Below are 25,865 nucleotides of genomic sequence, written 5' to 3' on the forward strand. Positions count from 1 at the left end.
TGTTATTTTTTCTTTTTTTTAAAAGGACTACATTCTCAATGAAAGTATATATTAGAACAGTGATGGCGAACCTTTTGAGCTTGGCGTGTCAGCATTTTGAAAAACCCTAACTTAACTCTGGTGCCGTGTCACATATAGAAATTTTTTTATATTTGCAACCATAGTAAAACAAAGATTTATATTTTTGATATTTATTTTATATATTTAAATGCCATTTAACAAAGAAAAATCAACCAAAAAAATGAGTTCACGTGTCACCTCTGACATGCGTGTCATAAGTTTGCCATCACTGTATTAGAACATCCCCAAACCTTCAAACCCACATGCAATAATATTTAATTGTCTAAGCCTAATTGGTAGGGTAGTCTACTGAACACATATGGCACCTCTTTCAGGCAAAGGAAGAAAACAAGTCATCTGTTCTGTTCTCAATTCTTAGTGAATGAAATGACAGAAAAACAAAAGAACAAAATTTTCATAATGAGGATTCACGATTATACTTCAGATCTTGCATAGGTTTAAGTTGTGAATTCGTACAACGTAGGTAGTTAGGGGATTCTAAGCTATAAGGCTGCATTTGTCCTAGATTGGTAAGATATGAGGATACCTGGTGGAAGCAAATGGTATTTCTCCCTGGTGGAATACAACTTTAAGTAGGATTCCCACAGATTAATAACAGCCATGTATTAGCTCAAAATCCATAAAAAAATTAGCCACAGTGAAACAAAACAAAAAATAATAGGTTTAGATACACAAAACCTTCAGATATTAATATTTTAAGACATAGGTTATAAAACAAAAATATTTTCCCTAAAAAAAAGTTGGTTGATTCTCAAAGAAGTAAATATGAGGCAGGGAAGTGTAGACATAATTGTTGGCAGAGGTAACAAAAATTGAAGTGTGATGGCTCACTAAAGAGTTGGAGAGCTTTTCATTATAGCTAAGTTGACCCAGTACAAAGCCAATACATATGCTAAAATCATATTCCTGTAAATTTACAAAGCAATTAGAAGTTGGTAATCAGAATTTTAAGCATAATAAACAAAAAGAAGGCAATAAAGGAAAACAAATATTATGTATTAAGCATTTGTTTAATATGGAACAAATTTTAAAGCTAGGGTTAAGTTAAAATATTTCAACTCAAATATTTCATTAGATGTAGAGGGAATAAATACTGCAATTAAAAACAAAAGTTAAAGATTAATGAAAAGCAAGACAAATGACAGTATTTTATCTTTTGTTATGGCTGAGTAGTATTCTTTTCATATATGTACCACATCTTTAACCAATCATCTATCAAGGACACTTCAGTTGTTTTCATGTCTTGGCCACCATGAATAATTCTGCAATGAAAATAGGGGTACATATATCTTTATGAATAAACTAGAGGCCCAGTGCATGAAATTTGTGCATGGTGGGGGGTCCCTCAGCCAAGACTGTACCCTCTCTAATCCAGGACCCCTTGGGGGATGTCTGACTGCCACTTGCAATCCAGGACCGCTGGCTCCTAACTGCTCACCTGCCTGCCTGCCTGATTGCCCCTAACCACCTCTGCCTGTCTGATCGCCCCTAACCACCTCTGCCTGCCTGCCTGATCGTCCCCTAACTGCTCCCCTACCGACCTGATCACCCTTAACTGCTCCCTTCCTGGCCTGATTGCCCCTAATCACCTCTGCCTCGCCCACACCTGGAACCCAGGATTCCCTCCTCCGACCAGTCGCAGGCACATGGGAGCCGGGCTTCCTTCCCTCTGGCTGGCAGCAGGCGCCCAGGACTCAAGCCGGCTTCGCCCGGGCTGGCGGCAGCCGCAGCCGCAGGGGACCATGGGTGGGCGGCTTCGCCTGGGCCACAGCTGCAGACGCTGGCTCCCAGGACCGCGGGGTGGGCAGCTTATCCCTCTTCTTGGCCACAGGCGCAGCCACTGGCACCCAGGACCATGGGGCGTGCGGCTTGTCCCTCTCCTGGGCTGCAGCCTGGCTGGTCCCCATTTCTCTCTCGCAAGCTCATTTGTGCCTGACTGGTCCCCATTCCTCTCTTGTTGAGCTCATTTGTGCCTGGCTGGTCTCCATTCCTCTCTCCCCAGTGTTGAGTGTCTGAGCCATTATGGCATTATGGTGTGAGGGCATGATGGCCATTTACATATTAGCTCTTTGTCATATAGGATGTTTTGAAAATTTTCAGGTAGGTACCCAGAAGACAGGTTGCTGGGTCATATGGTAACTCTATTTTTTGTTTTTTCTTTTTATAAATTTATCAAGGTTAATAAGATTATATAGGGTTCAAGTGTACATTTCTATGATCCTCAATCTATATATTGCATAGTGTGCACCTCACCCAAAGTTGAATTATCTTCTGTCTCTGTATATTTGACTCCCTTTACCCTTAATACCCTTCCCACTTCTTTCCCTCTAGTAACCACCATACTGTTGTCTGTGTCTATGCTTTTTTGTTTGTTTGTTGTTCTTGTTGGTTCATTTGTTGTTTTCAGTTTTATATCCCACATATTTTCCATGGAGGCTGTACCAGTTTACATTCCCACCAGTAGTGAATAAGGATTCCTTTGTCCCCACAACCTCTCTAACACTGTTACTTGTCTTATTGCTAACAGGCATTCCAAGAGGTGTGACGTGGTATCTCATTGTAGTTTTGATCTGCATTTCCCTAATAGCTAGTGAAATTGAACATCTTTTCATATATCTCTTGGCCATTTGTATGCCTTCTTGGGAGAAGTGTCTGTTCAGGTCCTCTGCCTATTTTTTAATTGGATTATTTGTTTGGTGTTAAGTTATATGAGTTCTTTACATATTTTGGATATTCACCCCTTGTCAGAACTGTTGTTTGCAAATATCTTCTCCCAATTAGTAGTTTGCCTTTTTGTTGGCAGTTTCTTTTGCTGTGCAGAAGATTTTTAGTTCGATGCAGTCCTATTCATTTATGAAATACCACATTTAAAAAAGTTATGATTGCCCTAGCCGGTTTGGCTCAGTGGATGGAGTGTCGGCCTGCGGACTCAAGGGTCCCAGGTTTGATTCCGGTCAAGGGCATGTACCTTGGTTGCGGACACAACCCCGGTGGGGAGTTGTGCAGGGGGCAGCTGATAGATGTTTCTCTCTCATCGATGTTTCTAACTCTTTATCCCTCTCCCTTCCTCTCTGTAAAAAATCAATAACATATATTAAAAAAATAAAGAAATAAAAAAGTTATGATTCAGTTTCATAAATAATAAAGGGCACAAATTAATTGCTTTAAACATTGCTTAAAGTCATGTTATTAAGAGTCTCATGCTCTATTGACTGAACTAGCCTGGCAGGCACTTAATAGAACTGAAACCTATATTAAATAAGATTATCCCAGTAAATTTAATGAAAAATTTATAACTTTAAAACTATCATTAGAGTTTTCAAAAAATAGCAGTATCACAAAAGACAGAAAAACAAAATCACGTTATTGTGTTTTTATTTATTGCATAAATTATATCACTTTTATAAATCATTACTTATACATCATTATTTCTTGGATTACAATTGGAATGTAGTCCTATCACTCATTTAGAATATAGTACATTGTATATATAAAGGGTATGTGATATACTAATGGCACTCACTGGTTTTTAAAAGTAATTTATCTTTTACAGTTTGATTACATGGGCTCTGATATAAAGGCTGTAACACAGAAGGTTATGCAGATATTTGGACTTGTTAACACTGTAAGTTTTTAAAAACTCTTTTGTTTATATATTTTGTAAAATTATCTGTAATATGTATTGATTTGTTTAATATTTGGTTGTGCTGTTGAACAGTTTTCCACGATCAACATACCAAATTAAATGTCTTAAATATGTTTTTATAGAAGTTTAATGTAATGTTTAAATTTATTTAAAAATGTTTATTTGTCTTCTCTTTTTAGATGTTTAGTCAGTTAAAACTGACTGTTGTAATATCTTCCATAGAAATATGGTCAAATAAAAACAAAATTTCTACTTTTGGAAATCCTTATTCAATATTATACAGATTTTTACAGTGGAAATCTGAACATGTCTTCCAGCCTGCATACTTACTTGCGTGAGTATAGTATTCCATATTTGTACAGTGTTATGGAAAAAAATGCAAAATGATTTCATATGTTAATTATGAAAAATAATCATCTATTTAATATGTACTATATTCTATAAATTTGGTCAACATGATTGGGATGGGGGAAAACTGTAAGTTAAAGTCCTTGTCCTCAATGAGCTAATGTGAAGCGAGACTTAAAAATTTCTAACTGACATAAAATAACCTAATAAAAGTGAAGTTACATAAAAGCATTGAAATAACTAAAGGAGATTAATTATAAGTGATAACACTTTCTTTAATGTTGCTTGGCTTATAAACTTTTACTACCTGTTATATAATCTCTATAGTGTGTCTCTCTTCTGATTAATTTTTATGTTTTTATTTTCTAATAACATAAATATATTGAATTGTTTTCCTATCTAGAATTTTATGTGCAGGAAAATTTATTAATTTTTGTAAATGAGTGAATAAGTAGGTCACAGAAAATTGAATTTTCAGGGCTGTAAATGTTGAGGGAACCAGAATAATAACTATAAACCATTAGTGCAAATGCATTTGGCATAATTGTTAGGCTTTATCCTTATTATACTTCTGAGTGTTTATCAAACACAAAATTTGCATATATATGCTGACATATTCTTAATGTTGTAGGTATGAGAAAATATGTGTTTAAATTAGGTTAATTCAGAGTAGCATGGTCCTTAGGACATAGTAATTGTTCACTAATGTTTGTTGTTATGAAAATTTATCACCAATAATACCACTCTTAAATGCAATTGTGAGGAAATTCTTATTTTTAGCTTCAAGAAACAAGTTCATTTTAAAGGAGCCGTATTTCCTGGAAAAATATGTTATAAGAACGAGGACGCAGGAGTTGCTCTGGTATGTAATTATTATCCAGTTTGTTCTCATTATTTTCATGTATAAAAATTTCCTAAATATTTTAAAGAATGAATAAATATATTACATAGTATACTCATTCTTTAATAGTATTTTATTTTACTAACTAGAGGCCTGATGCATGAAGATTTGTGCAAGAATAGGCCTTCCTTCCCCTGGCTGCCAGCACCGCCTTCGCTCTGGCCCGGAGACGCCTTTCTGCCCTCCCACGCTGCCCAAAGGCCCAAAGTGGCGGGGGGCGGGATGGAACGCCTGCGTTGTTGCCATGGTGATGACACAAGCGTCCTGCCCTGCCCCTGGCTGCTCGGCATCTGCACAAGTGTGCGCTGACCACAGGCCTGTCGTCTTTGTCCGGTTAATTTGCATACCACTCCTGATTGGCTGTGGGCATTGTGGAGGGACAGTCAATTTACACATATTTGTCTATTATTAGTATAGATTTTGGAACATAAAAATTAAACTATATAATTGCTTTTAAAAATAGAACAAGTTGAACTGATCATAATATAAGTCAAAGTTGTTTTAAACAGTGGTATGCTTGCATCAATATATATTATATATTCAATAATGTTAATTATTGAACATATCAAATTTTCTCTCAAAATTAAGAATTTGTATACATTCATTAGCTTTTTTATTAAGTGACATTTTTTTCTATTTTATGCTATTTTATTACTGCATTCAAATCTTTATACTTTGGAGGAACAGACTTGTAGGAAAAAATAGCTATCAAATATTCATAATCCACTGTTTTCTGGGGAAAGTAAGAATAAGCTCTAACTAAAGTGCTATATTCCATTTGTCACAAGTTATTTAAAAACTAGGAAAGGGAACTAACTTGAGAATGTCTCAGAAAAAGATGTGTGCACTGTGATTTTCATATTAAGCAATTTGTGCAGTTGGTTAACTTTTAGTAGCAACTACAATGAAGCAGATTAAAAAGATTTAAAATCACTTCTGGTATGTACTTGTTATAACATTATGTAAGTTTAAGGCCCACAATGTGATGATATGATATATGTATATATGGGAAATTATTTCCACAAAACCTAAGGTTAACACATCCATCATCTCATATCGTTACTATTTGTGTGTGTATATGTGTGTGTGCTGAGAATCTTTAAGTCTATTCTCTTAGAAATTTTCAAATATATAATACAGTATCGTTAATTCTCATTACTATGCTATACTTTGCATCCCCAGAAACTAGACGTTTGTACCCTTAGACTACTTTTACTCATTCCCACCTCATAGTCCCAACTCTTGACAACCACCAATCCATTCTTTGCTTCAAGATTCATCCATATTGTTTGTGTATGTATATGTATACATACATACATACATACGTACATATATACATATATTAGAGGCCCAATGCATGAAATTCGTGCAAGGGCCTTGGACCCGGTTCCCGCCTGCCCGCTGCTGTGGCCAGGGGCCTCTGCTGCCTCTGTGTGATCCCTGACCACTGCGGCTTTATCTGGAAGGAAGGATGTCTGGAAGGATGTCTGGTCTAATTAGCATATTACACTTTTATTATTATAGATATAGATATATCACAATTTCTTTATCCACTCATCTATTGATGGACATTTAGGTTATTTCCATATCTTGGCTATTGTGAATAATTTGCATTGAATATGGCCTACAGATATCTCTTTGAGAGAGATTTCATTTTCTTCAGATGTAGGGTACCCCCCCCCCCAAATGTATACACACATTGAATAATTATAAAGGCAGAGTTTATTAAAATACATTTCGTTTTCAAAATTGATCTACCAGCTGTTAAAGTGTGTATACATTTTTTTTGGAGATACCCTGTATATACCAACTAGTGGAACTGCTGATCCATATGATAGTTCTATTTTTAATAGTTTTAGTAACCACCATGCTGTTTTCTATACTGGTTATACCAATTTATATTTCCTGAAACAGGAAACAGGCTTCCGTTTTCTTCATATCGTTTCCAGTACTTGTTATCTCTTGTATTTTTGATAATAGCCGTTCTAACAGGTGTGGTGATATTTCTTGTGGCTTTGATTTGTATTTCCCTGATGTTTATTGATGTTAAGCACCTTTCAGTGTATTTGGTGGCCATTTAAAATCTTCTTTGGAGAAATATCTATTCAGGTCTTATGACCATTTCTTAATCAGATTACTTGTTTTTTGCTAGTGAATTGTATATGAGTTCCTATATTTTGGATATTAACTCCTTATCAAATATATAATTTGCACACTGTCTCATATTCTGTAGGTAACCTTTTCATTTTGTTGATCAGTTCTTTTGTTGTGTAGAACCTTTTTATTGATGTAGTTCCACTTGTTTATTTTTGCTTTTGTTTGTGGTTTTGGTATCATATCCATAAAATAATTGGCAAGACAAATGTCAAGGAGATTTTTTACTACCATTTCTTTGTAAAGTTTTATGATTTTACTTCTTATATGTATATTTAATGTATAATTTTTATTGTTGATAGTATTACAGATGTCTCACATTTACCCCTCTTTACCCCAATCTTCCCAGCCCCTACCTCCCCCCCAAGGTCTTTGTGTACAAGTATATAAGTTTTTTTGGTTTAACTCTTCTCATTCCCCAGTGGTCGGCAAACTGCGGCTCGCGAGCCACATGCGGCTCTTCGGCCCCTTGAGTGTGGCTCTTCCACAAAAACCACCTGAGGGCGCGCATGTACAGTGCAATTGAAACTTCGTGGCACATGCGCAGAAGTTGGTATTTTGTGGAAGAGCCACACTCAAGGGGCCAAAGAGCTGCATGTGGCTCGCGAGCCGCAGTTTGCCAACCACCGCCCTAACCCCACATCAAGAGAGAGGAAGGGATAGGAATAGAGAGATAGAAACATCAATGGGAGGGAAACATCATTGATTGGCTACATCCTGCATGCCCCCTAGTGGGGATTGAACCTGCAATCTGGGCATGTGCTCTGACCAGAAATTGAACTGGTGACCCCTTGGTTTCTGGGTCAATGCTCAACCACTGAACTACATTGGCTGGGGTCACTTCTTACATTTTAATTTTCAATTCATTTGTAAATTTTTGTGAGCAGTCTAAGATAAAGGGTCCCGTTTAATTTTTTGCATGTAAATATTCAGTTTTTTCAGCACCATTTATTGAAGAGGCTATCTTTTTTCAGTTGAGTATTCTTGACTCCCTTGTCAAATATTAGTTGATCATATCTTCAGGGGTTTATTTTGGGGCCCTATTCCTTACCTATACCATACTTTAAAAAATGTTTTTATTGATTTTAGAGAAAGAGGATGGGGAGAGAGAAAAAGAGAGAGACATATGAGAGGGAATCATTGATTGCTTTGCCTCTTGCACCTACCACTTCCAGGGACTGAGCCCGCAACCTAGGCATGTGCCATGACCAGGAACTGATCCAAGGACATTTTGGTGCACAGGATGACACTCAACCAACTGAGCCACACCAGCCAGGGCTATACCATAGTTTTGGATTACTCTAGCTTTGTAATATAGTTTCAAAACCGGAAGTGTGATGCCTCTAGCTTTGTTCTTTCTCAGGATTGTTTTTGGGGTCTGTTGTAGTTCTATACAAATTTTAGCATTGTTTTTTCAATTTCTATGAAAAATGGCATTGGAATTTTTAGTAGGGATTGCATTGAATCTATACTATAGTTTGGGTATGGACATTTTAACAATATTAATGGGATATCTTTTCAGTTTCTTTCAATATTGTATAGTTTTCAGAGTAGAGATCTTTCACCAGCTCGGTTAAATTTATTCCTAATATTTTCAGTTATCTTACAATTGTAAATGAGCTTGTTTTTTTAAATTACTCTGATAGTTTATTAGTGTACCTAAATGCAACAGATTTTTGTGTATTAATTTTGTATCCAGCTACTTTACAGAATTCATTTTTTACTCCTAACATTTTTGTTTGTTTGTTTTATGAGTTTTAGGGTTTTCTATATATAATAGCATGTCATATGCAAATAGTGACATCTTTACTTCTTCTTTACCAATTTGGATGCCTTTCCCCCTTTGCTTAATTGCTCTAATTAGTTCTTCCAATATTATATTGAACAAAAGTGGTGAGAGAGCACATTCTTGTCTTTTTCCTGATCTTAGAAGAAAAACTTTTAGCTTTTCACGTTGAGTATGATGTTAGCTGTAGACTTGTCCCATAGAGCCTTTTTCTTGTTGTGGTACTTTCCCTCTCTACATACTGTGTTGATAATTTTTAATAAATAGATATTGAATTGTTTCTATTTATTGTTCTTGTTCATAGTTGTTTTTTTTAAATTTCCCCTCTCTGTTTTTGCCTTCTGTGGTTTTAATTGCCCATTTTATTTAATTAATTTATTTTTATTGTTGAGAATATTATAGATGTCCCCCAATTTGCCCCATTTGTCCCCTTCTACCTGGCTCCTGCTGCAACCCAGGCCTTCATCACACTATTACCTGTGTCCATGGGCTATGCATACATGTATATAAGTTCTCTGGTTAATCGCTTCCCACTCTCTCTCCCCCAATCCCTCTGATATCTGTCAGTGTTTTCCATGCTTTCATGACTCTGGATCTATTTTTGTTCATCAGTTTATTTTGTTCATTAGATTCCACATATAAGTAAGAACATGTGATATTTGTCTTTCTCTGAGTGGCTTATTTTGTTTAGCACAAAAATCTCCTGGTCTGAAACACTGAACAGACCGTCCAATCTCAGAGAGAAAGCAAGGAAAGGGGGGTAAGAGATCAACCAAAGGACTTGTATGCATGCATATTAGCATGACCGATGGACACAGAGACTGGGGTGGTGGGGGCTTGTCCTGGGGGGAGGGTGGGGCAGGGGAGGTCAGTCTGGGAAAAGGGAGATATATCTAATACTTTCAACAATAGAAAAATAAAAAAAGAAAGAAAACATTAAAAAAAAATCTCCAGGTCCACCCATGCTGTCAAAAAGGTTAAGAGATCCTTCCTTTTTATAGGTGCATAGTATTCCATTGTGTAAATGTACCACAGATTTTTTTAGTCATTCATCTACTTATGGGCATTTGGGTTGTTTCCCTTCTTACTATTGTAAATAATGCTGCTGTGAGCATAAGGGTGCATATATTCTTTCTGATTAGTGTTTTGGGATTCTTAGGATATAGTCTAAAAGTGGGATCACTGGGTCAAATGGCAGTTCCATTTTTAATTTTTTGAGGAAACTCCATACAGTTTTCCACCATGACTGTACCAGTCTGTATTCCCACCAGCAGTGCACGAGGGTTCCTTTTTTTCCACATCCTCACCAGTACATGTTATTTGTTTGTTATTTGTTTATTTATTGATGGTAGCCATTCTGGCAGGTGTGAGGTGATACTCAATGTAGTTTTAATTTGCATCTCTCTGATGATTAGTGACTTTTAGCATTTTTTCATATGTCTGTTGGCCATCTGTATATCCTCTTTAGAGAAATATCCAATCAGGTCCTTTGCCCATTTTTTTAAATTGGATTGTTTGTCTTGCTTTTGTTGAGTTAAATGAGTTCTTTATATATTTTGAAAATTAACTCCTTATCAGATGTATCACTGGCAAATGTTTCATATTCAGTGCGTTCCCTTTTCATTTTGAAGATGGTTTCTTTTGCTGTGCAGAAACTTTTAATTTTGATGTAGTCCCATTTGTTTATTTTCTCCTTTGTTTCTTTTACTCTATGAGATGTATTGGTAAACATATTGCTATGAGAGATGTCTGAGATTTTGCTACCTGTGGTTTCTTCTAGGATTTTTATGGTTTCACAACTTATATTTTAGTCTGTTATCCATTTTGAGCTTATTCTTGTGTATGTTATAAGTTGGTCTAGTTTCATTTTTTTGCATGTACCTGTCCAATTTACCCAGCACCATTTATTGAAGAGATTTTCTTTACTCTATTGCATGCACTTGCCTTCTTTGTCAAATATTAATTGACCATAAAGGTGTAGGTTGATTTCTGGGGTATCTGTTCTGTTCCATTGGTCTGCATGCCTGCATTGGTATTTTAATAGGGTTTGCATTGAATCTATAGATTGTTTTGGTTAGTATGAACATTTTAATGATGTTAATTCTTCCTATCTATGAACACAGTATATGCTTGCTCTTGTTTGTATCTTCCTCTATTTCTTTTTTCAATGACCCATAGTTTGCTGAGTCAGGTCTTTAACCCACTTGGTTAATTCCCAGGTTATTTATTTTTTTTGTCGCAATGGTACATGTTTTCTTTTATTTCTCTTGCTGAGAGCTCATTCTTAGTGTACAAAAATGCCATTGATTTCTGGATGTTAATTTTCTATGCTGCTACTTTGTCAAATTTATTTATTAAATCTAGTAGTTTTTGGTGAGGTCTTTAGGGTTTTTCTCTGCACAATATCATTTCTAGCAGTTAGATCCTGAGCCAAGGTCATGTTGTTTGAGATGTGGATACCCTCAAGGTGATACCCTCTTGTGTTAATATAGGTCTTATTTTTGTGGCTCTGTGGTATTATAATGATGCTGAAGCCCTGTTGTGTTATAGGAATTACTGGGCCTGGAACTTGGGACCCCAACTTATAAATATTATTTAAATCAAGGGGCTTGTAGGTGCACAGATAGCAAAAGGGACATTGGTATCTGTGCCAGAGCTTGACTAGCACAAGCAACCACAAATCTTGTCATTGTCTCCATAATTTTGTTTTTCTCAGAATGACATATAGTTGGAGTTATACAGTATGTAGCCTTTTCAGATTGGGTTCTTTCACTTAGTAATATGCATTTGAGGTTCCTCCATTTCTTTTCATTACTTGATAACTCATTTCTTTTTAGTGCTGAATAATATTCCATTGTTTGAAATGTGCCATAGCTTATGTATCTGTTTACCTACTCAAGGATACCATGGTTGCTTGCAAGTTTTGGCAATTATGAATAAAGCTGCTATAAACATCTGTCTGCAGAAACTGGAAATAATACAAAGGAGAGCAACAATACCTACCTATTGATTGCTATATAACTGATTATACCAAAACGTAGCAGATAAAAATGTAGTTCGGTGGGGTAGGATTTTGGGAACAGCTTAGTGAGCAAAATCAAGGTGTCAGTTAGACCTGTGGTAATCTCAGGCTTCAGCACAGAGAGAATTTGTTTCCAAGCTCAGTCACGTGGCTATTGGAAGACCCCAGAAAATCTTTTCCAAGTTAACTTATGTGGACCTCTTATAAGGCTGACTTCTTCGCAGAATAGCTGGCTGGTTTTCCCCCAAGTGAGGAAAATGAGACAGAATCCAAGAAGTCAGTCTTTTTCTAACCTATCTTGGAAATGATGACCCATCACTTCTGCTATATTCAGTTAACTAGAAGTAGGTCAATAAGTCCAGCTTATATTCAGGACATGAATAGCAGAAGGCAGAAATCATTGAGACCTATTTCAGAGGTTACTTTCTACAGAGAAAAATGTAGAATTGATTATTAAAATATTAGAGGAATTTTTAAAAAAATAATTCAAAGATGAAATATACAATGTGGTGTTTAAGACTCCAAGATAGCTGCTCTTGTCCTTAAGTAATAGTATTTTGAAATTAAACTTTTGTGCTTATTTATGCATGTTTAACAAATTTATCATCCAAATGCTTATATAACTAATTTCATCTACATAGGTATCTTGGATGCATTGATACCTTAAAAAAATGAATTTCATTTACTAATTTTTTATTATGGTAAGTATTGTGTGTTTTTTTAAATAACAATAGGGTTCTTAGCTGAATAATTTTCTTTTCCTTAAATTTAGCAAGTAGAGGGTTCATCTTTGGAGTCATATGCTGTCAGTATCGTGCAGTTGCTCAGCCTTCATATGGGATTGAGTTTTGACAATACTGATACCTGCTATTGTTCAGGAGATGTTTGCACAATGTCACCAGAAGCAATGTAAGATAATTTTCTTTATTAAATACACATATTCCTGTAAAGAAATTGTTTGGTTAGGAGCTTTTACATTTCCATTCACCAAACTAAAGTAATTGACAATTACAGAACACTGTATCCAACAACTACATACATATTCTTTTTAAGTACCGTTGGAAACACACCAAAATGGTTCAACACTTCCCAAGCCCTCCATACCTGGGTAAACTCTCTTCTTCCTACCTTCCAGAGTCTGATTTGTATATATATACTGAGTGGCCAGATTATTATGGCCACCCTATCAGTACAATAAAGTGAATTAGTTATGCAAATAATAATAATAATAAAACCTTGAGAGTATTTGCTTAGGAAGTTTTCAATAGTCAGTATTTTTGGAAGTGTCAATGAAGTACTGATGGGGTGGTCATAATAACCTGGCCGGTCATAAAAATCTGGCCACTCAGTGTATGTGTGTGTGTCTATATATATATATATATATATATATATATATATATATATATATATGGTCAGATGAATTGTGTGATCTCAGTGATTCTGCATAAAGTTAAATGCTTTGATATTTGCATTTAAACTGGCATTGTACAATATGAAGATGTATAATTCATGTTAATTACATTTTATTTATCTTGAAAGACATTAAATTGTAAATAAATAACACCATGACCCATTGAGAAAGAGAGACTTTGAAGCAAGGAGAAAAAGCTTTTAATTTTAATATTACTAATAATACTTTTCTCTTGCTTTATAAACAAGGGGGGCTGCATTTCCATTTTACATTAGTTTCCACAAATTGTGTAGCCAGTTCTGACTGTTTTACATTATCACCAAGACTTGATATGATCAGTATGTTTAATTTGAATCATTTTAGTAGGTAGGTAATATTATCTCATATGGGTTTTAATCTGCTTTTTCCAAGGAGCTAATAATGTGAACATATTTTCATGTTTAATAGTGTTGTATATCTTCTTTGATAAAGAGTTTATTCAAATATTTTTTTTTTCAATTTTTAAAAACAAAATATATTTTTGTGCTTTTATTGAGTTGTAAGAATTGTTCATATATTTTGGGTATCAGATACATAATTTCCTCTTTATAATGCATTTTTTTAAGAACATGTTTTTAATTTTGATGTAGTACACTTTATCAGTTTTATGATACATTTTTAGTTAAATTACTGTATATGTGTTTTAGTTGATTTTTATTTTTTCCATATGGATTTTCAATTATTCCAAGACCACGTGTTTTCCTCACTTAATTGCCTTGGCCACTTTTTCAAAAATCAAGTGGCCATATATGTGTGGATTTTTAATAGGAATCTCTATTTTATATCACTAATCTGTATGTCTACACTTATGCAGAAGCATATTACCTTTATTGCTGTACCTTTATATTGAATTTTGAAATCAGGTAATGCAAATATCCAAGTTTTTTCATCTTCTCTAAAGTTCTTTTTTGGCTAATCTAGGCCCTTTGCATTTTAATATATATTTTATCAGCTTTTAAATTTTTACAAAATATCCTGTTGAGCTTTTAAAAAGTATTGCATTATTTAATTGCATAGTTCAATTTTGGGAGAATTGCCATCTTAATAATATGGAGTATTTTGATATTTGAATATGGTATATGCCTTTATTTATGTAGGTCTTTAATTTTTTCCAGCAATGGAATTGTATTTCATAATTTAAATTTATCATTAAGCATTTATCTTTAAGTATTCTTTTTTTGTTATCATGAATGAAATTGTTTACTTATCATCTTCAAATTGCTCTTTTCTAGTACATAGAAATATAATTGATTTTAGTACATTGACTTTGGGTGCTGCAAAATTGTTAAATACTTCAGAAGTTTCAGGAGATTTTATTTGTTGATTCTGTAATATTTTCTCTAAGCAAGATCTTGTCATTCATCAATAAGAACAGTTAATTTTTTTCTTTCCACCTTTTTGTGTGTAATTCTTTTTTCCTTCCTTAATTACACTTGAATTAACTTCAGCCCAATGTGAATTGATATGGTGAGAGTGGATATTCTTGCCTTGTTTCCAATCATAAGGGAAAAGCATAAATATATTCTTTAAATATATTTTTACTTATTTTGTTTCTTTTTTTAAATTTATTTTTATTGATTTTAGAGAGGAAGGGAGAGGGAGAGAGATAGAAACATCAATGATGAGAGAGAATCATTGATTGGCTGCCTCCTGCACACCCACTACTGGAGATCAAGCCTGCAACCCAGGCGTGTGCCCTTGACTGGAATCAAACCTGGGACCCTTCAGTCCACAGGCCAATGCCCTATCCATTGAGGAAAACCAACTAGAGTGCCATAGTTCTTTTTTTAAATTAAATGTCCTATCTTCTAAAATAGTGTCTTTTATACCCTTGTATAATATGTTGTTTTATTTTTGTTCTTCATCATTTTAATAACTATCTGACTTATTTCACATGTGTGTTTCCTGATATTCATTTTTTGCTCCTAGTAAGCACTTGTTCTACTTTTTACTAAATAACAGTTGCCTATAAAAATGCTCAGTAAATGATGCAAATACTGACCTAATTAGCTAAGGATACTTGCTTATTATTTAACTCAGGGGTCCTCAAACTACGGCCCGTGGGCCACATGCAAATACAAATATTGTATTTGTTCCCGTTTTGTTTTTTTACTTCAAAATAAGATATGTGCAGTGTGCATAGGAATTTGTTCATAGTTTTTTTTTTAAAACTATAGTCCGGCCCTCCAATGGTCTGAGGGACACTGAACTGGCCCCCTGTTTAAAAAGTTTGAGGACCCCTGATTTAACTAGAGGCCCGGTGCACGAAATTCATGCATGGGGGAATGTCCCTCAGCCCAGCCTGCACCTTCTCACAATCCGGGACCACTGGCTCCAAACCGCTTGCCTGCCTGCCTGCCCTATCACCCCTAACCACCTCTGTCTGCCTGCCTGATCGCCCCTAACCACTTGCCTGCCTGCCTGATCGCCCCAACCACTCTGCCTGCCTGATTGCCCCTAACCACTCGCCTGCCTGCCTGATCACCTCTAACTGCTCGCCTGCCTGCCTGATTGCCCCTAACCGCCTCTGCCTTGGCCCCCGCCACTGTAGCTTCGTCCGGAAGGACGTCTAGAAGATCTTTCAGCTGTCTGGTCTAATTAGCATATTGCACTTTTATTATTATAGATTTCATCCTTTGATATAGATGATATCCTAAGTTTTTATAAAAACAAAAAGTAGATAAATTTATTTTGTCTTCCTTGTGATAATTTCTCAGAAGAATAGTTTCACCATATTTTTGAGTGTTTTATTTATGTACTTCATAAGCAATCAACTTTATTGATGTATGATTTGTTTATAATAAAATTGACATGCTTTGACTGTACAAGTTTATGATTTTTGAGAAATATATATAAACTAGAGGCCCGGTGCACAAATTTATGTACCGTAGGGTCCCTCAGCCTGGCCTGTGGGATGGGGCCAAAACCGGCTCTCTGACATCCCCTGAGGGGTCCCAGATTGTGAGAGGGCACAGGCCAGGCTGAGGGACCCCACTGGTGCATGATTGGGGCTGGGGAGGGACACAGGAGGTTGGCCAGCCAGGGAGGCCCTGTGGGAGGGCTCCAGGGCGTGTCTAGCCCATCTCGCTCAGTCCCAATTGGCCAGACCCCAGCAGCAAGCTAACCTACTGGTTGGAGTGTTTGCCCCCTGAAGGTCAGTGCATGTCATAGCTACTCGTCCATTGGTCGACTGTTTGCCCCCTAGTGGCCATTGCATGTCATAGCAAGTGGTTGAGTGTCTTTAGCATATCATTAGCATATTACGCTTTGATTGGTTGAATGGCTGACTGGTCGACCAGACACTTAACATATTAGGCTTTTATTTTTTTGAACCACAGTGTTAGTCAGGCTATGCATCCTTTCTCCCTCTATAGGAAGTTCTTTTGTGACCTTCAGCAGTCCTTCTACCTTCCACACTGGCCCCAGGCAACAGCTAATCTGATTTCTACCACTATAGTTAGTTTACCTTGCTCTACAATTTAATGTAAATTGAATTTGTACTATCCCTTGCATGTTCACTGTATAAGACTGTAATCTCTCTGAATTAGCTAAACATTTTTTGTTAAAATTTTAAAATATATAATATCAGTTCCTTTTAAGTATTTGTATGCCAACTTTAACACTAGGGCAATCTCAGTGTTGATTTCTATTGATTGCATTTTTTATTGGGTATGGATCACATTTCCTTATTTATTTGATGTCTATTATTTATTAATTAATTATTATTAGCATATTAGATATGGTTGTTTTATAATAGAAAGCTTGGCCTCTCCTACCTCCTTCTGAAAAACATTGATTCTTTTTCTACTAGACAATTCAACTATTGGGCAATCATTTTGAACTTTATTTGCTTGCTTTTATGTGTGCACCGGTCCGCTAGTCTATATATATAAAAGCCTAAGCAACCGTTAGGACTGGTCAACCGCTCGACCAGTAGACCGGTCGCTATGATGTGCATTGACCACCAGGGGGCAGACATCAATGTAGGAGCTGCCCCCTGGTGGTCAGTGCGCTCCCACAGCAGGAGCGCTGCTCAGCCAGAAGCTGGGCTCATGGCTGGAGAGCACATCTGCTGTGGCAGGAGCCTCTCCTGCCTCTGTGGCAGCACTACCAAGTGGCAGCAGCAGGCACTGCGGGGCTGGGATGAGCGGGAGCGGCATGGCACCTGGCCCCAGCTCGGGCTCCTCTCCGGCTGCCTGCCTCTTCTCACACTGCTACATCCCTTGGGGCTGTAGCTTGGGGATCGCGCTGAAACCAGCAGTCTGACATCCCCCAATGGGTCCCAGATTGCAAGAGGGCACAGGCCAGGCTGAGGGACCCCACTAGTGCACTGTGCACTGAGCCTCTTGTATGGATATATGGAAGCTCAAGGTATTTCCAACTTGGTCTCCTCTGGAGATCCTGTCGGAGCTTGAATTAGGCTTGTTAGAACTGATACTGAGCAGATTTTAGTATAGGGCAGAGATCAGCCAACAATAATTCATGGGCCAAATTTGGCGGGCTACCTGATTTGTAAATAAAACTGAAACACAGGAAGTAAACTGGAATGTGTTGTTTTCCTCTGGGCAGGATGCAAAGATGATATTCCATGTTATTGTCCAGGTAGATTCGAAGAATGAAGCCACGGAAAAAGGTGGAAATGTATTGAGAAACAAGCACAGAGGGGGAGAGAGATCCACCAAGTCCCTCTTTCTTAAGGCTTATAAAGGCTGCAGTTCTTTGTTTCCTGATATCCCCTCTGATTGGTCACTATAGCGGTTTCAGAGCTCACACCCCAAGTGGTGTTCTCTCTTTTTTTCCCTTTTATTTTTCTATTCCCTAATACTGTCTTCTTTATTCTGTGAATGAGTGGATTCCTCTCCTTTATTCTGTAAATGTGTGTCTTCCTCTCCCTTTATTCTGTAAATGTATACCTTTTGGCAGCTCCCAGCTCCCTTATTCTGTAAATTTATGCCTTCTGGCAGCTCCCAGCTTTGCAGCCCCACGGGTCTCCCTCATGGGCCCCCTAATTCCTAAATCGTCCTAAACCTGCCTATTTTACCCCTAAAAACTCCTTTCAAAATCTTATTACATCCAGGCTTATTGGTTTGCATATTATGTATGACTTCTTTTGGACTATAGTGGAAAATTTCTTAGTTCCAAGAGAGTATACAGCATATAAGCTGATACTATTTACTATCGGCTCCTTACAGAAAAAGTTTCTCAATCCCTGGTTTAGGGCACAGTCTTTAGTCTCTTAAATCATATTCTTTCAAATGTTTTGGAAGGGAGAGAGGAAGGGGAGAGAAAGAGAGAAACACATTGATTGCTTGTGCTAACAGCTTTTATTCTGTCAGGACAGGTACTCCTACTGCTCCTCCCATAATAGCTCAAACAACTAATTTTTATTTGAAAAGTGTTCACTTATGGAGAGAAAAAAAGCTCTAAAATATACTATTAAAGTTAATATTAATAAAGAGTAGTAAATACTATTAATAAATATACTATGAAGTGATTCATATTGGCATTTATAGGAAAAAGTATAAAAATAATATTAAATAGATTAAAGTATATTAAATACTGAAGTCAAAAATTTTAAATTCAGTTGTTTGGCACTGGGAAAGTAAGTAAGTATAAAACAGTTCCTGTTTTTACATTACAATAATTTTCTTGGTGACATTGAAAAAGTGTGTTAAACATATTAGCAATGCAATTAATATTTTTGAAAATGTGCATTTTGTTTTCTATGAAAAATAATGCTCTTTAAATCTCTCTTAAATTGCCTTACATTAGGAGAACTGTAGAAATATGTAGCAATATTTTTTATCATACCCATGTTTTTTTTAATATTTTAGGCACTCTCGGGGTGTAAAGGATTTTAGTACCTGTAGCTTGGATGAGTTTAAATATTTTGCTTCAAATTCTAGTCTTGAATGTCTTCGTAACAGCCTTCCTATTAAGCCAGCTTACCAAAGAAAAAAGTATATTTGTGGCAATGGAATATTGGAAAAAGGTGAACAATGTGATTGTGGCCTTGCAACGGTGAGTAGAAAAATTTTCAAAAACTTTTTATTTTTTATATATGTATATAATAGGTGTAAAAGAAGACAAACACCTTATTGTTTAGAAAAATAAATTTAAAGAAGACTTTTGAAAAGAAGATGGCAGCCTTTAAGTTTCCTAATTTATATTATTTTTGAAAATGGAGAGCAAATGTTCTTAAGGTAATGTTTATCTTCAAATATTGTCTTTTGACATTCTTTAGTGTATGAATCAGCCACACACTTAGAATTAGTGACCACAAGAGTATTGAGAGTTAAAGAAATATATTTAACAGCAAGCAGTAACAAAAGCAGACAAGAACATCTGAAGACTATAGACTATTATCAGCGGGATAACAAAATAATATTGTGAGAAAAAGATTTGTATTGACAGGTTATGCCAACTAAAAATATTTTAAAATTAAGTCTATTACATGTAGAAAATATAAAAATACACAACAAAGATTAAACTATAAGATGAAAGATGATAGAGGAGGTATTGGCAACAAAGTGAAGTAGACATGAAAATTCTCAGAGATAGAAATTGTAAAATACGGACTATATTATATTTAAATATAATATGTTAAAAGTATACTTCTGTATTAAAATATGCACTGGGGGTGGGAGGGTCCCTCAGCCTGGCCTGTGCCCTCTCGCAGTTCGGGACCCCTTGCTCCTTACCGCCTGCCTGCTTGCTGCTCCCTACCACTCATCTCGCTGCTCCTTAGTGCTGCCACAGAGGCTCCTGCCACTGCCGCTGCACTCATCAGCTGTGAGCCCGGCTTCTGGCTGAGCGGCGCTCCCCCTGTGGGAGCGCACTGACCACCAGGGAGCAGCTCCTGCATTGAGCGTCTGCCCCCTGGTGGTCAGTTCATAGTGACCAGTCATTCCACTGTTTGGTCGATTTGTATATTAGGGTTTTATTATATAGGACAGGATGTTGAATGAGAACTGTAAATGAAAAATAAAATTTAAAAAAGAACCAAATAAAATTTTAGATCTGAAAAATTTTTAATATATATATTTTTAATTCTCACCTGAGGAAGTTTTTAAAATTGATTTTTAGAAAGAGAAACATCCATGTGACAGAGAAATACCGGTAGTCTGCCTCTGCACCTGCTGACCCACCGGGATCTAACCTAAACCTAAGTATGTGCCCTAACCTAGAATCCAACAGGAAATCCTTTGGTGCACAGATTGAGACTCCAACCAATTGAGCAACCTGGCTAGGGCAGATCTGAAAAAAATTTTTTAAGTGTACCATCAGGCTCTGGTCGGTGTGGATCAGTAGTTAGAGTGTCCTCTCACATACCAAAGGGTCATGGGTTTGATTCCAGGTGAGGGAACATACACAGGTTGTGGGTTCCATCCCTGTCAGATTGCTTAGGCAACTAATTGATGTTTCTCTTTCTCTTTCCCTCTCCCTTCCTCTCTCTCTAAAATCAATGAAAAAAACATATCCTTAGAGGAGGAGTTAAAAAGAAAAAAAAATGCTGGTTTGGTTCAGTGGATAGTGCTTCTGCAGGCGGACTGAAGGGTACTGGGTGGGATTCCGATCAAGGGCATGTACCTGGGTTGCAGGCTCAATACAGGGCCCTGGTTGGGGATTCAGCAAGAGGCAACCAATTGATGTCTCTCACATTAGTTTCTGTCTTTCTCCCTCCCTTCCACTCTCTCTAAAAAAAAAACAACTCAATGCAAAAATGTCCTCAGGTGAGGATTATCCAAAACATACAAATAAACACCCATCCCCAGTGTGATTATTGAAGGAGTATATGAAGTATTTGTTGAATGAACGGGAAGGGATGGGACTTCGCTTTTTAACTGTTTTAGCAACTCTGCAAGCCAGAGGGTTTATTTTTTATTTTAATTTTTATTGATTGATTATTTTAGAGAGAGGAGAGGAGTGAGAGAAACACCAGTGTGTTGTTTCACTTATTATTCACTCTTTGGTTGCTTCTTGTCTGTGCTCTGACCAGGGATCCAACCCGCAACCTTGCTGTATCAGGAGGAGGTTCTAACCCACTGCGCTGTGGGCTGCCTGTCAGGGCCCCTCAACAAAACCCCTTTGGCGTGCCTTGGCCCCTGCTGTGGGCCGGAGATCCTTTGCTACACCAAAGGTTTGGGTTCCATTCTATCAGGGTACCTACTTAGGTTTCGGGTTTGATCCTCAGTCGGGGCTGACTGCTCCTCAGGAAGTGACGGAGGACCGTTGAGGTCTGTGTGCTCTCGTCATTCGGCGGGGAGCTGGCCTTCCATTGCCGACATGGCCGACTCTGATCCCTGCTACTCCTGCTCCTCCATCTAGGACGGCTTCCACTATGGCAGCTGTGTAGCCTCCGCCAGTGTACATATCCTCATGGGTAGGTCGACCTTTCCATGATTTGCCTGGCCCAGCTGCTGTGCAGTCGCTTCAGGAGGTGGATTTCCAGGTTCCCAGGGAGAGCGCCCTCTGTGCTGGACTCCCAGGGAGAGCGGGGTCCTGGAGGGAAAGCACTTAGCTCCGCCTCCCCTTGGGGCTCCCAGGCCAGAGTGCCCGTCCTGTGTAGGGCTCAGAGGGGAGAGCCGCTGCAGGAAGGCCTCCTAGCTAGGTGCTGAGAAAACAAAACTGGAGCCCTTCCTCCTTGAACCCTGTCGTCTTCAGTATAGGAAGGGACAGATGAAAGCCTTAGCAGCCTTACTGGGGCATGCTGTGCATGTAGCATGCTGATTGGTTGTTATGTGACAGTGTCCCGGACAATTTGCATATTCCTCTATTATTAGTATAGATAATATAAAACAACATATAACATATTATCTATAAATACGTATATATTACATGTATATTACTTAATGGCACTGAAATATATCTTAAAGAAGAAAGAAGCCAGAAAAGAGTTTATTCTTGAAAAAAAAACCTGCAGCTCTAAGATATCCTATCTAATAAAAGAGAAACATGGTAATTAGCCGTACCTCCACTACCCTTCCCATTGGCTAATCAGGGCGATATGCAAATTAACTGCCAGCCAAGATGGTGGCCGGCAGCCAGGCACTGAATCGAACAGGAGGCTTGCTTGCTCCAGTGACAGAGGAAGCCAACGTTCCCCGCCTGCTGCTGCCGGCATCTGAGCTTGCAGTTTGAAACATTGTTACAAATATAGAAGCTAAACAAAACCCCAGAAACCTGCTTTCAACCAGCCGGGCCTCAGAGCTGGAGTTGAAACAGTGTTTCGATTATAGAACCCAAACAAACCAGATACCTGCTTTCAGCAGCCGAGGCCTCAGAGCTGGAGCCAAGCCTCAGAGCTAAAGCTGGCCCAAAATAAAAAAAAAAAAAAGAAAAAAAGGAGCGGTTGGGAGCTTCAGTCACCCGCCAGCCTGAAAACAGCCCTCAGCCCCTCACCCAGGCTGGCCAGGCACCCAAGTGGGACCCCCACCCTGATCCAGGACACCCTTCAGGGCAAACCAGCCGGCCCCCACCTGTGCACCAGACCTCTATCCTATATAGTAAAAGGGTAATATGCCTCCCAGCACCAGGATCAGCGGAGCTGTGAGGCCTCCCGGAACAGAGATCAGTGTGACAGGGGGCAGCGCCTAAACCCCTTGATCGCCCTGCGGCTCTGTGTGTGATAGGGGGCGGGGCCACAACCTCCCTATCCGACCTGCTCTGTTTGTGACGGGAAGGCGCCCCAAACCCCTGATCAGCCCTGCTCTGTGCCTGATAGGGGGGAGCTCCTCAACCCCCTGATCGGCCCTGCTCTGTGCGTGGCAGGGGGGAGCTCCCCAACCCCCTGATCAACCCTGCTCTGTGAGTGACAGGGGGCAGCGCCCCAACTCCCTGATCGGCCCTGCTCTGTGCGTGACAGGGGGTGGCGCCGCAACCTCCCCATCGACCCTGCCTTGAGTGTGACAGGGGGCGGTGCCCCAACTCTCTATCGGCCCTACCCTGAGCGTGACTAGGGGTGGCATCGCAACCTCCCGATCTGCCCTGCTCTGTGCATGACAGGGGCGTGCCCCACCTCCCCAATTGGCCCTGCTGTGATCCTGACCAGGGGCTGCACCTAGGGATTGAGCCTGCCCTCTGCCACCCGGGAGCAGGCCTAAGCCAGCAGGTCATTATCTCCCGAGCAGTCCCAGACTGCGAGAGGGCACAGGCCGGGCTGAGGGGTTCCCCCCCCCCCCCAGTGCACAAATTTTTGTGCACCGGGCCTCTAGTAAGAATTATAAGTTTAAGTCTTTCTAGCCTAATGGTGCTCCTGCACCTCCACAGTGATGGCAGCATTAAATGGCTGAGCAATGTGGCAGAGAACAGAGTTTAGGGATGGGAGCCACTGGAAATTCAAGGGTAGAACCCTTAAAGTAAGAGAATTGTGAAAGTGGTAAGACCCAAAATCTGATTAACAACTGTACAAATACTTGACAGACTGCTAAAATATGCATGGGCCAGAAATACTCCCGGGGGCAAAAAGGAAGGATGAGACATTTGAAAGACACAGGGTTCATCAGGTGAGCTCTGTGAGTTTGATGGTTTTTTAAAGAGAATATTATCCAACTATGTGGAATTCAGGCAGCAGAAATCTGAAAACTTCTTTCAGAAATCATAATATAGAGCCTGAGACTGGAACTGCAACTGGAAATTAAAGAGGCATCTTCAGAAACAAGGAAACTGCAGATATATTATACAATGAAATCTAAGTGCAAAGTCTGCCTAAATCCTTGGCTGAATGCCACATTATACCAGGGAATCATGCTAAAATTGATCAGTTGGAAGCCATATGAACTGAGCAGAGATAGCTGCTGCACATTGCAGGGAAATAAAGTTTATAGTTTATGCCCAGGCCAACTTCCTACTAAGAAAACAAAAACAACCTGCAGAAGCACACAGCTGAATAGTCATTATATCATCTTTTCCTGTAATGTCCAACTGATTAACAAAAATTACTAGACATTCAGAGAAACAAGGAGTATGAACCATATTCAGGAAAATAGGTAGTTCAGGAAAACTGACTCTGAAAAGTTTGATATTGCATTTAACACATAAAGCCTTCTCAGTAGTTTTTATGAATATGTTAAGAGAATTAAAGAAAATTTTGCTCAAATAATTTAAAGAAAATTATCTTAATGAGTGAGCAGCTAAGGAATCTCAACAAATATAATTAATATTTATAGGGCACTATATTTAACAACTAATTATAAACACTCTTTTCAAGTGTACTTGAAATACTTATCAAGACAGAATATATTCTGAGCCATGCTGTAAGTATCATCACATTTATTTTATTTTGAGAATTAAATTAGAAATCAAGAATAATAAGGTATCTTGAAAAGCACCCCAATATTTGGAAATGATTATATCATTTCTAAATGGTCCATGGCTCAAAGAAATCACAAAGGCAATTAGAATATATTTTTATTTCATTATTATTATTTTTAAATCCTCACCTGAGGTTATTTTTTTCCATTGATTTTTCAGACATATTGGAATGGAGGAGGAAGGGAGAGAAAGAGAGATCAATGTGAGAGAGAGATATTGATTGGTTGCCTCCTGCACGTGCTCTGACAGGAGCTGGGGAACCTGCAGCCGAGGTATGTGCCCTTAACTGGGAATTGAACCTGTGACCCTAGAGTGTGCAAACTCATGCTCTAACCACTGAACAACCAACCAGGTCTAGAATATATTTTTAAAAGTGTGCAGATGAAAACATGAAAATATATGAGAATCAGCTACAACAGTGTTTTGAGAAAAATGTATATCTTTAAATATTTATATTAGAGGGAAAGAATAATAAATTATTTGGAATGTAACTCTAGGGAACTAAAATATAACTCTATATTAAAACCAAAATAAATGGAAGGAACAAATGATAAAGATAAAAGCAGAAATTGATGAGGTAGAAACTAGAGAATGAAAATAAAAGCTGATGCTTTCCAAAAAAGCAATATACTTGACTTGGTATACCTCTTATGAAGGTACTCATGAAGGAAAAATGAGAGAAAAAGCTAATTACTATTCTCAGGAATGGAAGGGGGCATATTACCACACACCCTATAAATGTAAAATTATGGAATATTAAAAACTTTATATAAATTAATTTGACAATTTAGATAAAACTGACAAGTTTCTTAAGACACAAATTATCACAACTGATAAGATAAAATTTGAATTGTTTATATTTAGTTAATAAATTAAATTTGTAATTAAACTATTTTTCACAGAGAAACTCCAAATCTATGTCTCTTCACTACTGATTTTATCAAACATATAAGGAAAAAATAATGCCAATTATACATGAATCCTCTCATGCTTCTTGAAGAATGTAGGTTAAAAGGAGCCATTTCAAAATAGCCAGAATATTCTATTTTTCTTAAGAAGGTTTGCCCTTACAAAGTGGATTAAAAAAAATCAAAGGACAGCCCATATTTGATTAAAAGAAACAGTATTTAAAAAAGCTAACAAAATAATATTTAAAGTTGGAAT

The 25,865-nt window shown here is 37.8% G+C and overlaps 1 protein-coding gene across 1 annotated transcript in view; it reads left to right on the plus strand.

Moving 5' to 3' along the window:
* Positions 1 to 2,127: 2,127 nt before the first annotated feature.
* The window catches only part of LOC102435802 (disintegrin and metalloproteinase domain-containing protein 5-like), a 45,622-nt gene continuing 21,884 nt past the window's right edge, over positions 2,128 to 25,865 (plus strand). Inside the window, exons 1-4 of the mRNA XM_023751826.1 lie at positions 2,128 to 2,181; positions 3,635 to 3,706; positions 12,711 to 12,847; positions 19,223 to 19,409. Coding sequence (XP_023607594.1) covers positions 2,128 to 2,181; positions 3,635 to 3,706; positions 12,711 to 12,847; positions 19,223 to 19,409 — 450 coding nt within the window. The remainder of the gene's footprint in view (positions 2,182 to 3,634; positions 3,707 to 12,710; positions 12,848 to 19,222; positions 19,410 to 25,865) is intronic.

Source organism: Myotis lucifugus, unplaced genomic scaffold (genome assembly GCF_000147115.1).
Source record: "Myotis lucifugus unplaced genomic scaffold, Myoluc2.0 scaffold_26, whole genome shotgun sequence".
NCBI classification, from domain to species: Eukaryota; Metazoa; Chordata; class Mammalia; order Chiroptera; family Vespertilionidae; genus Myotis; species Myotis lucifugus.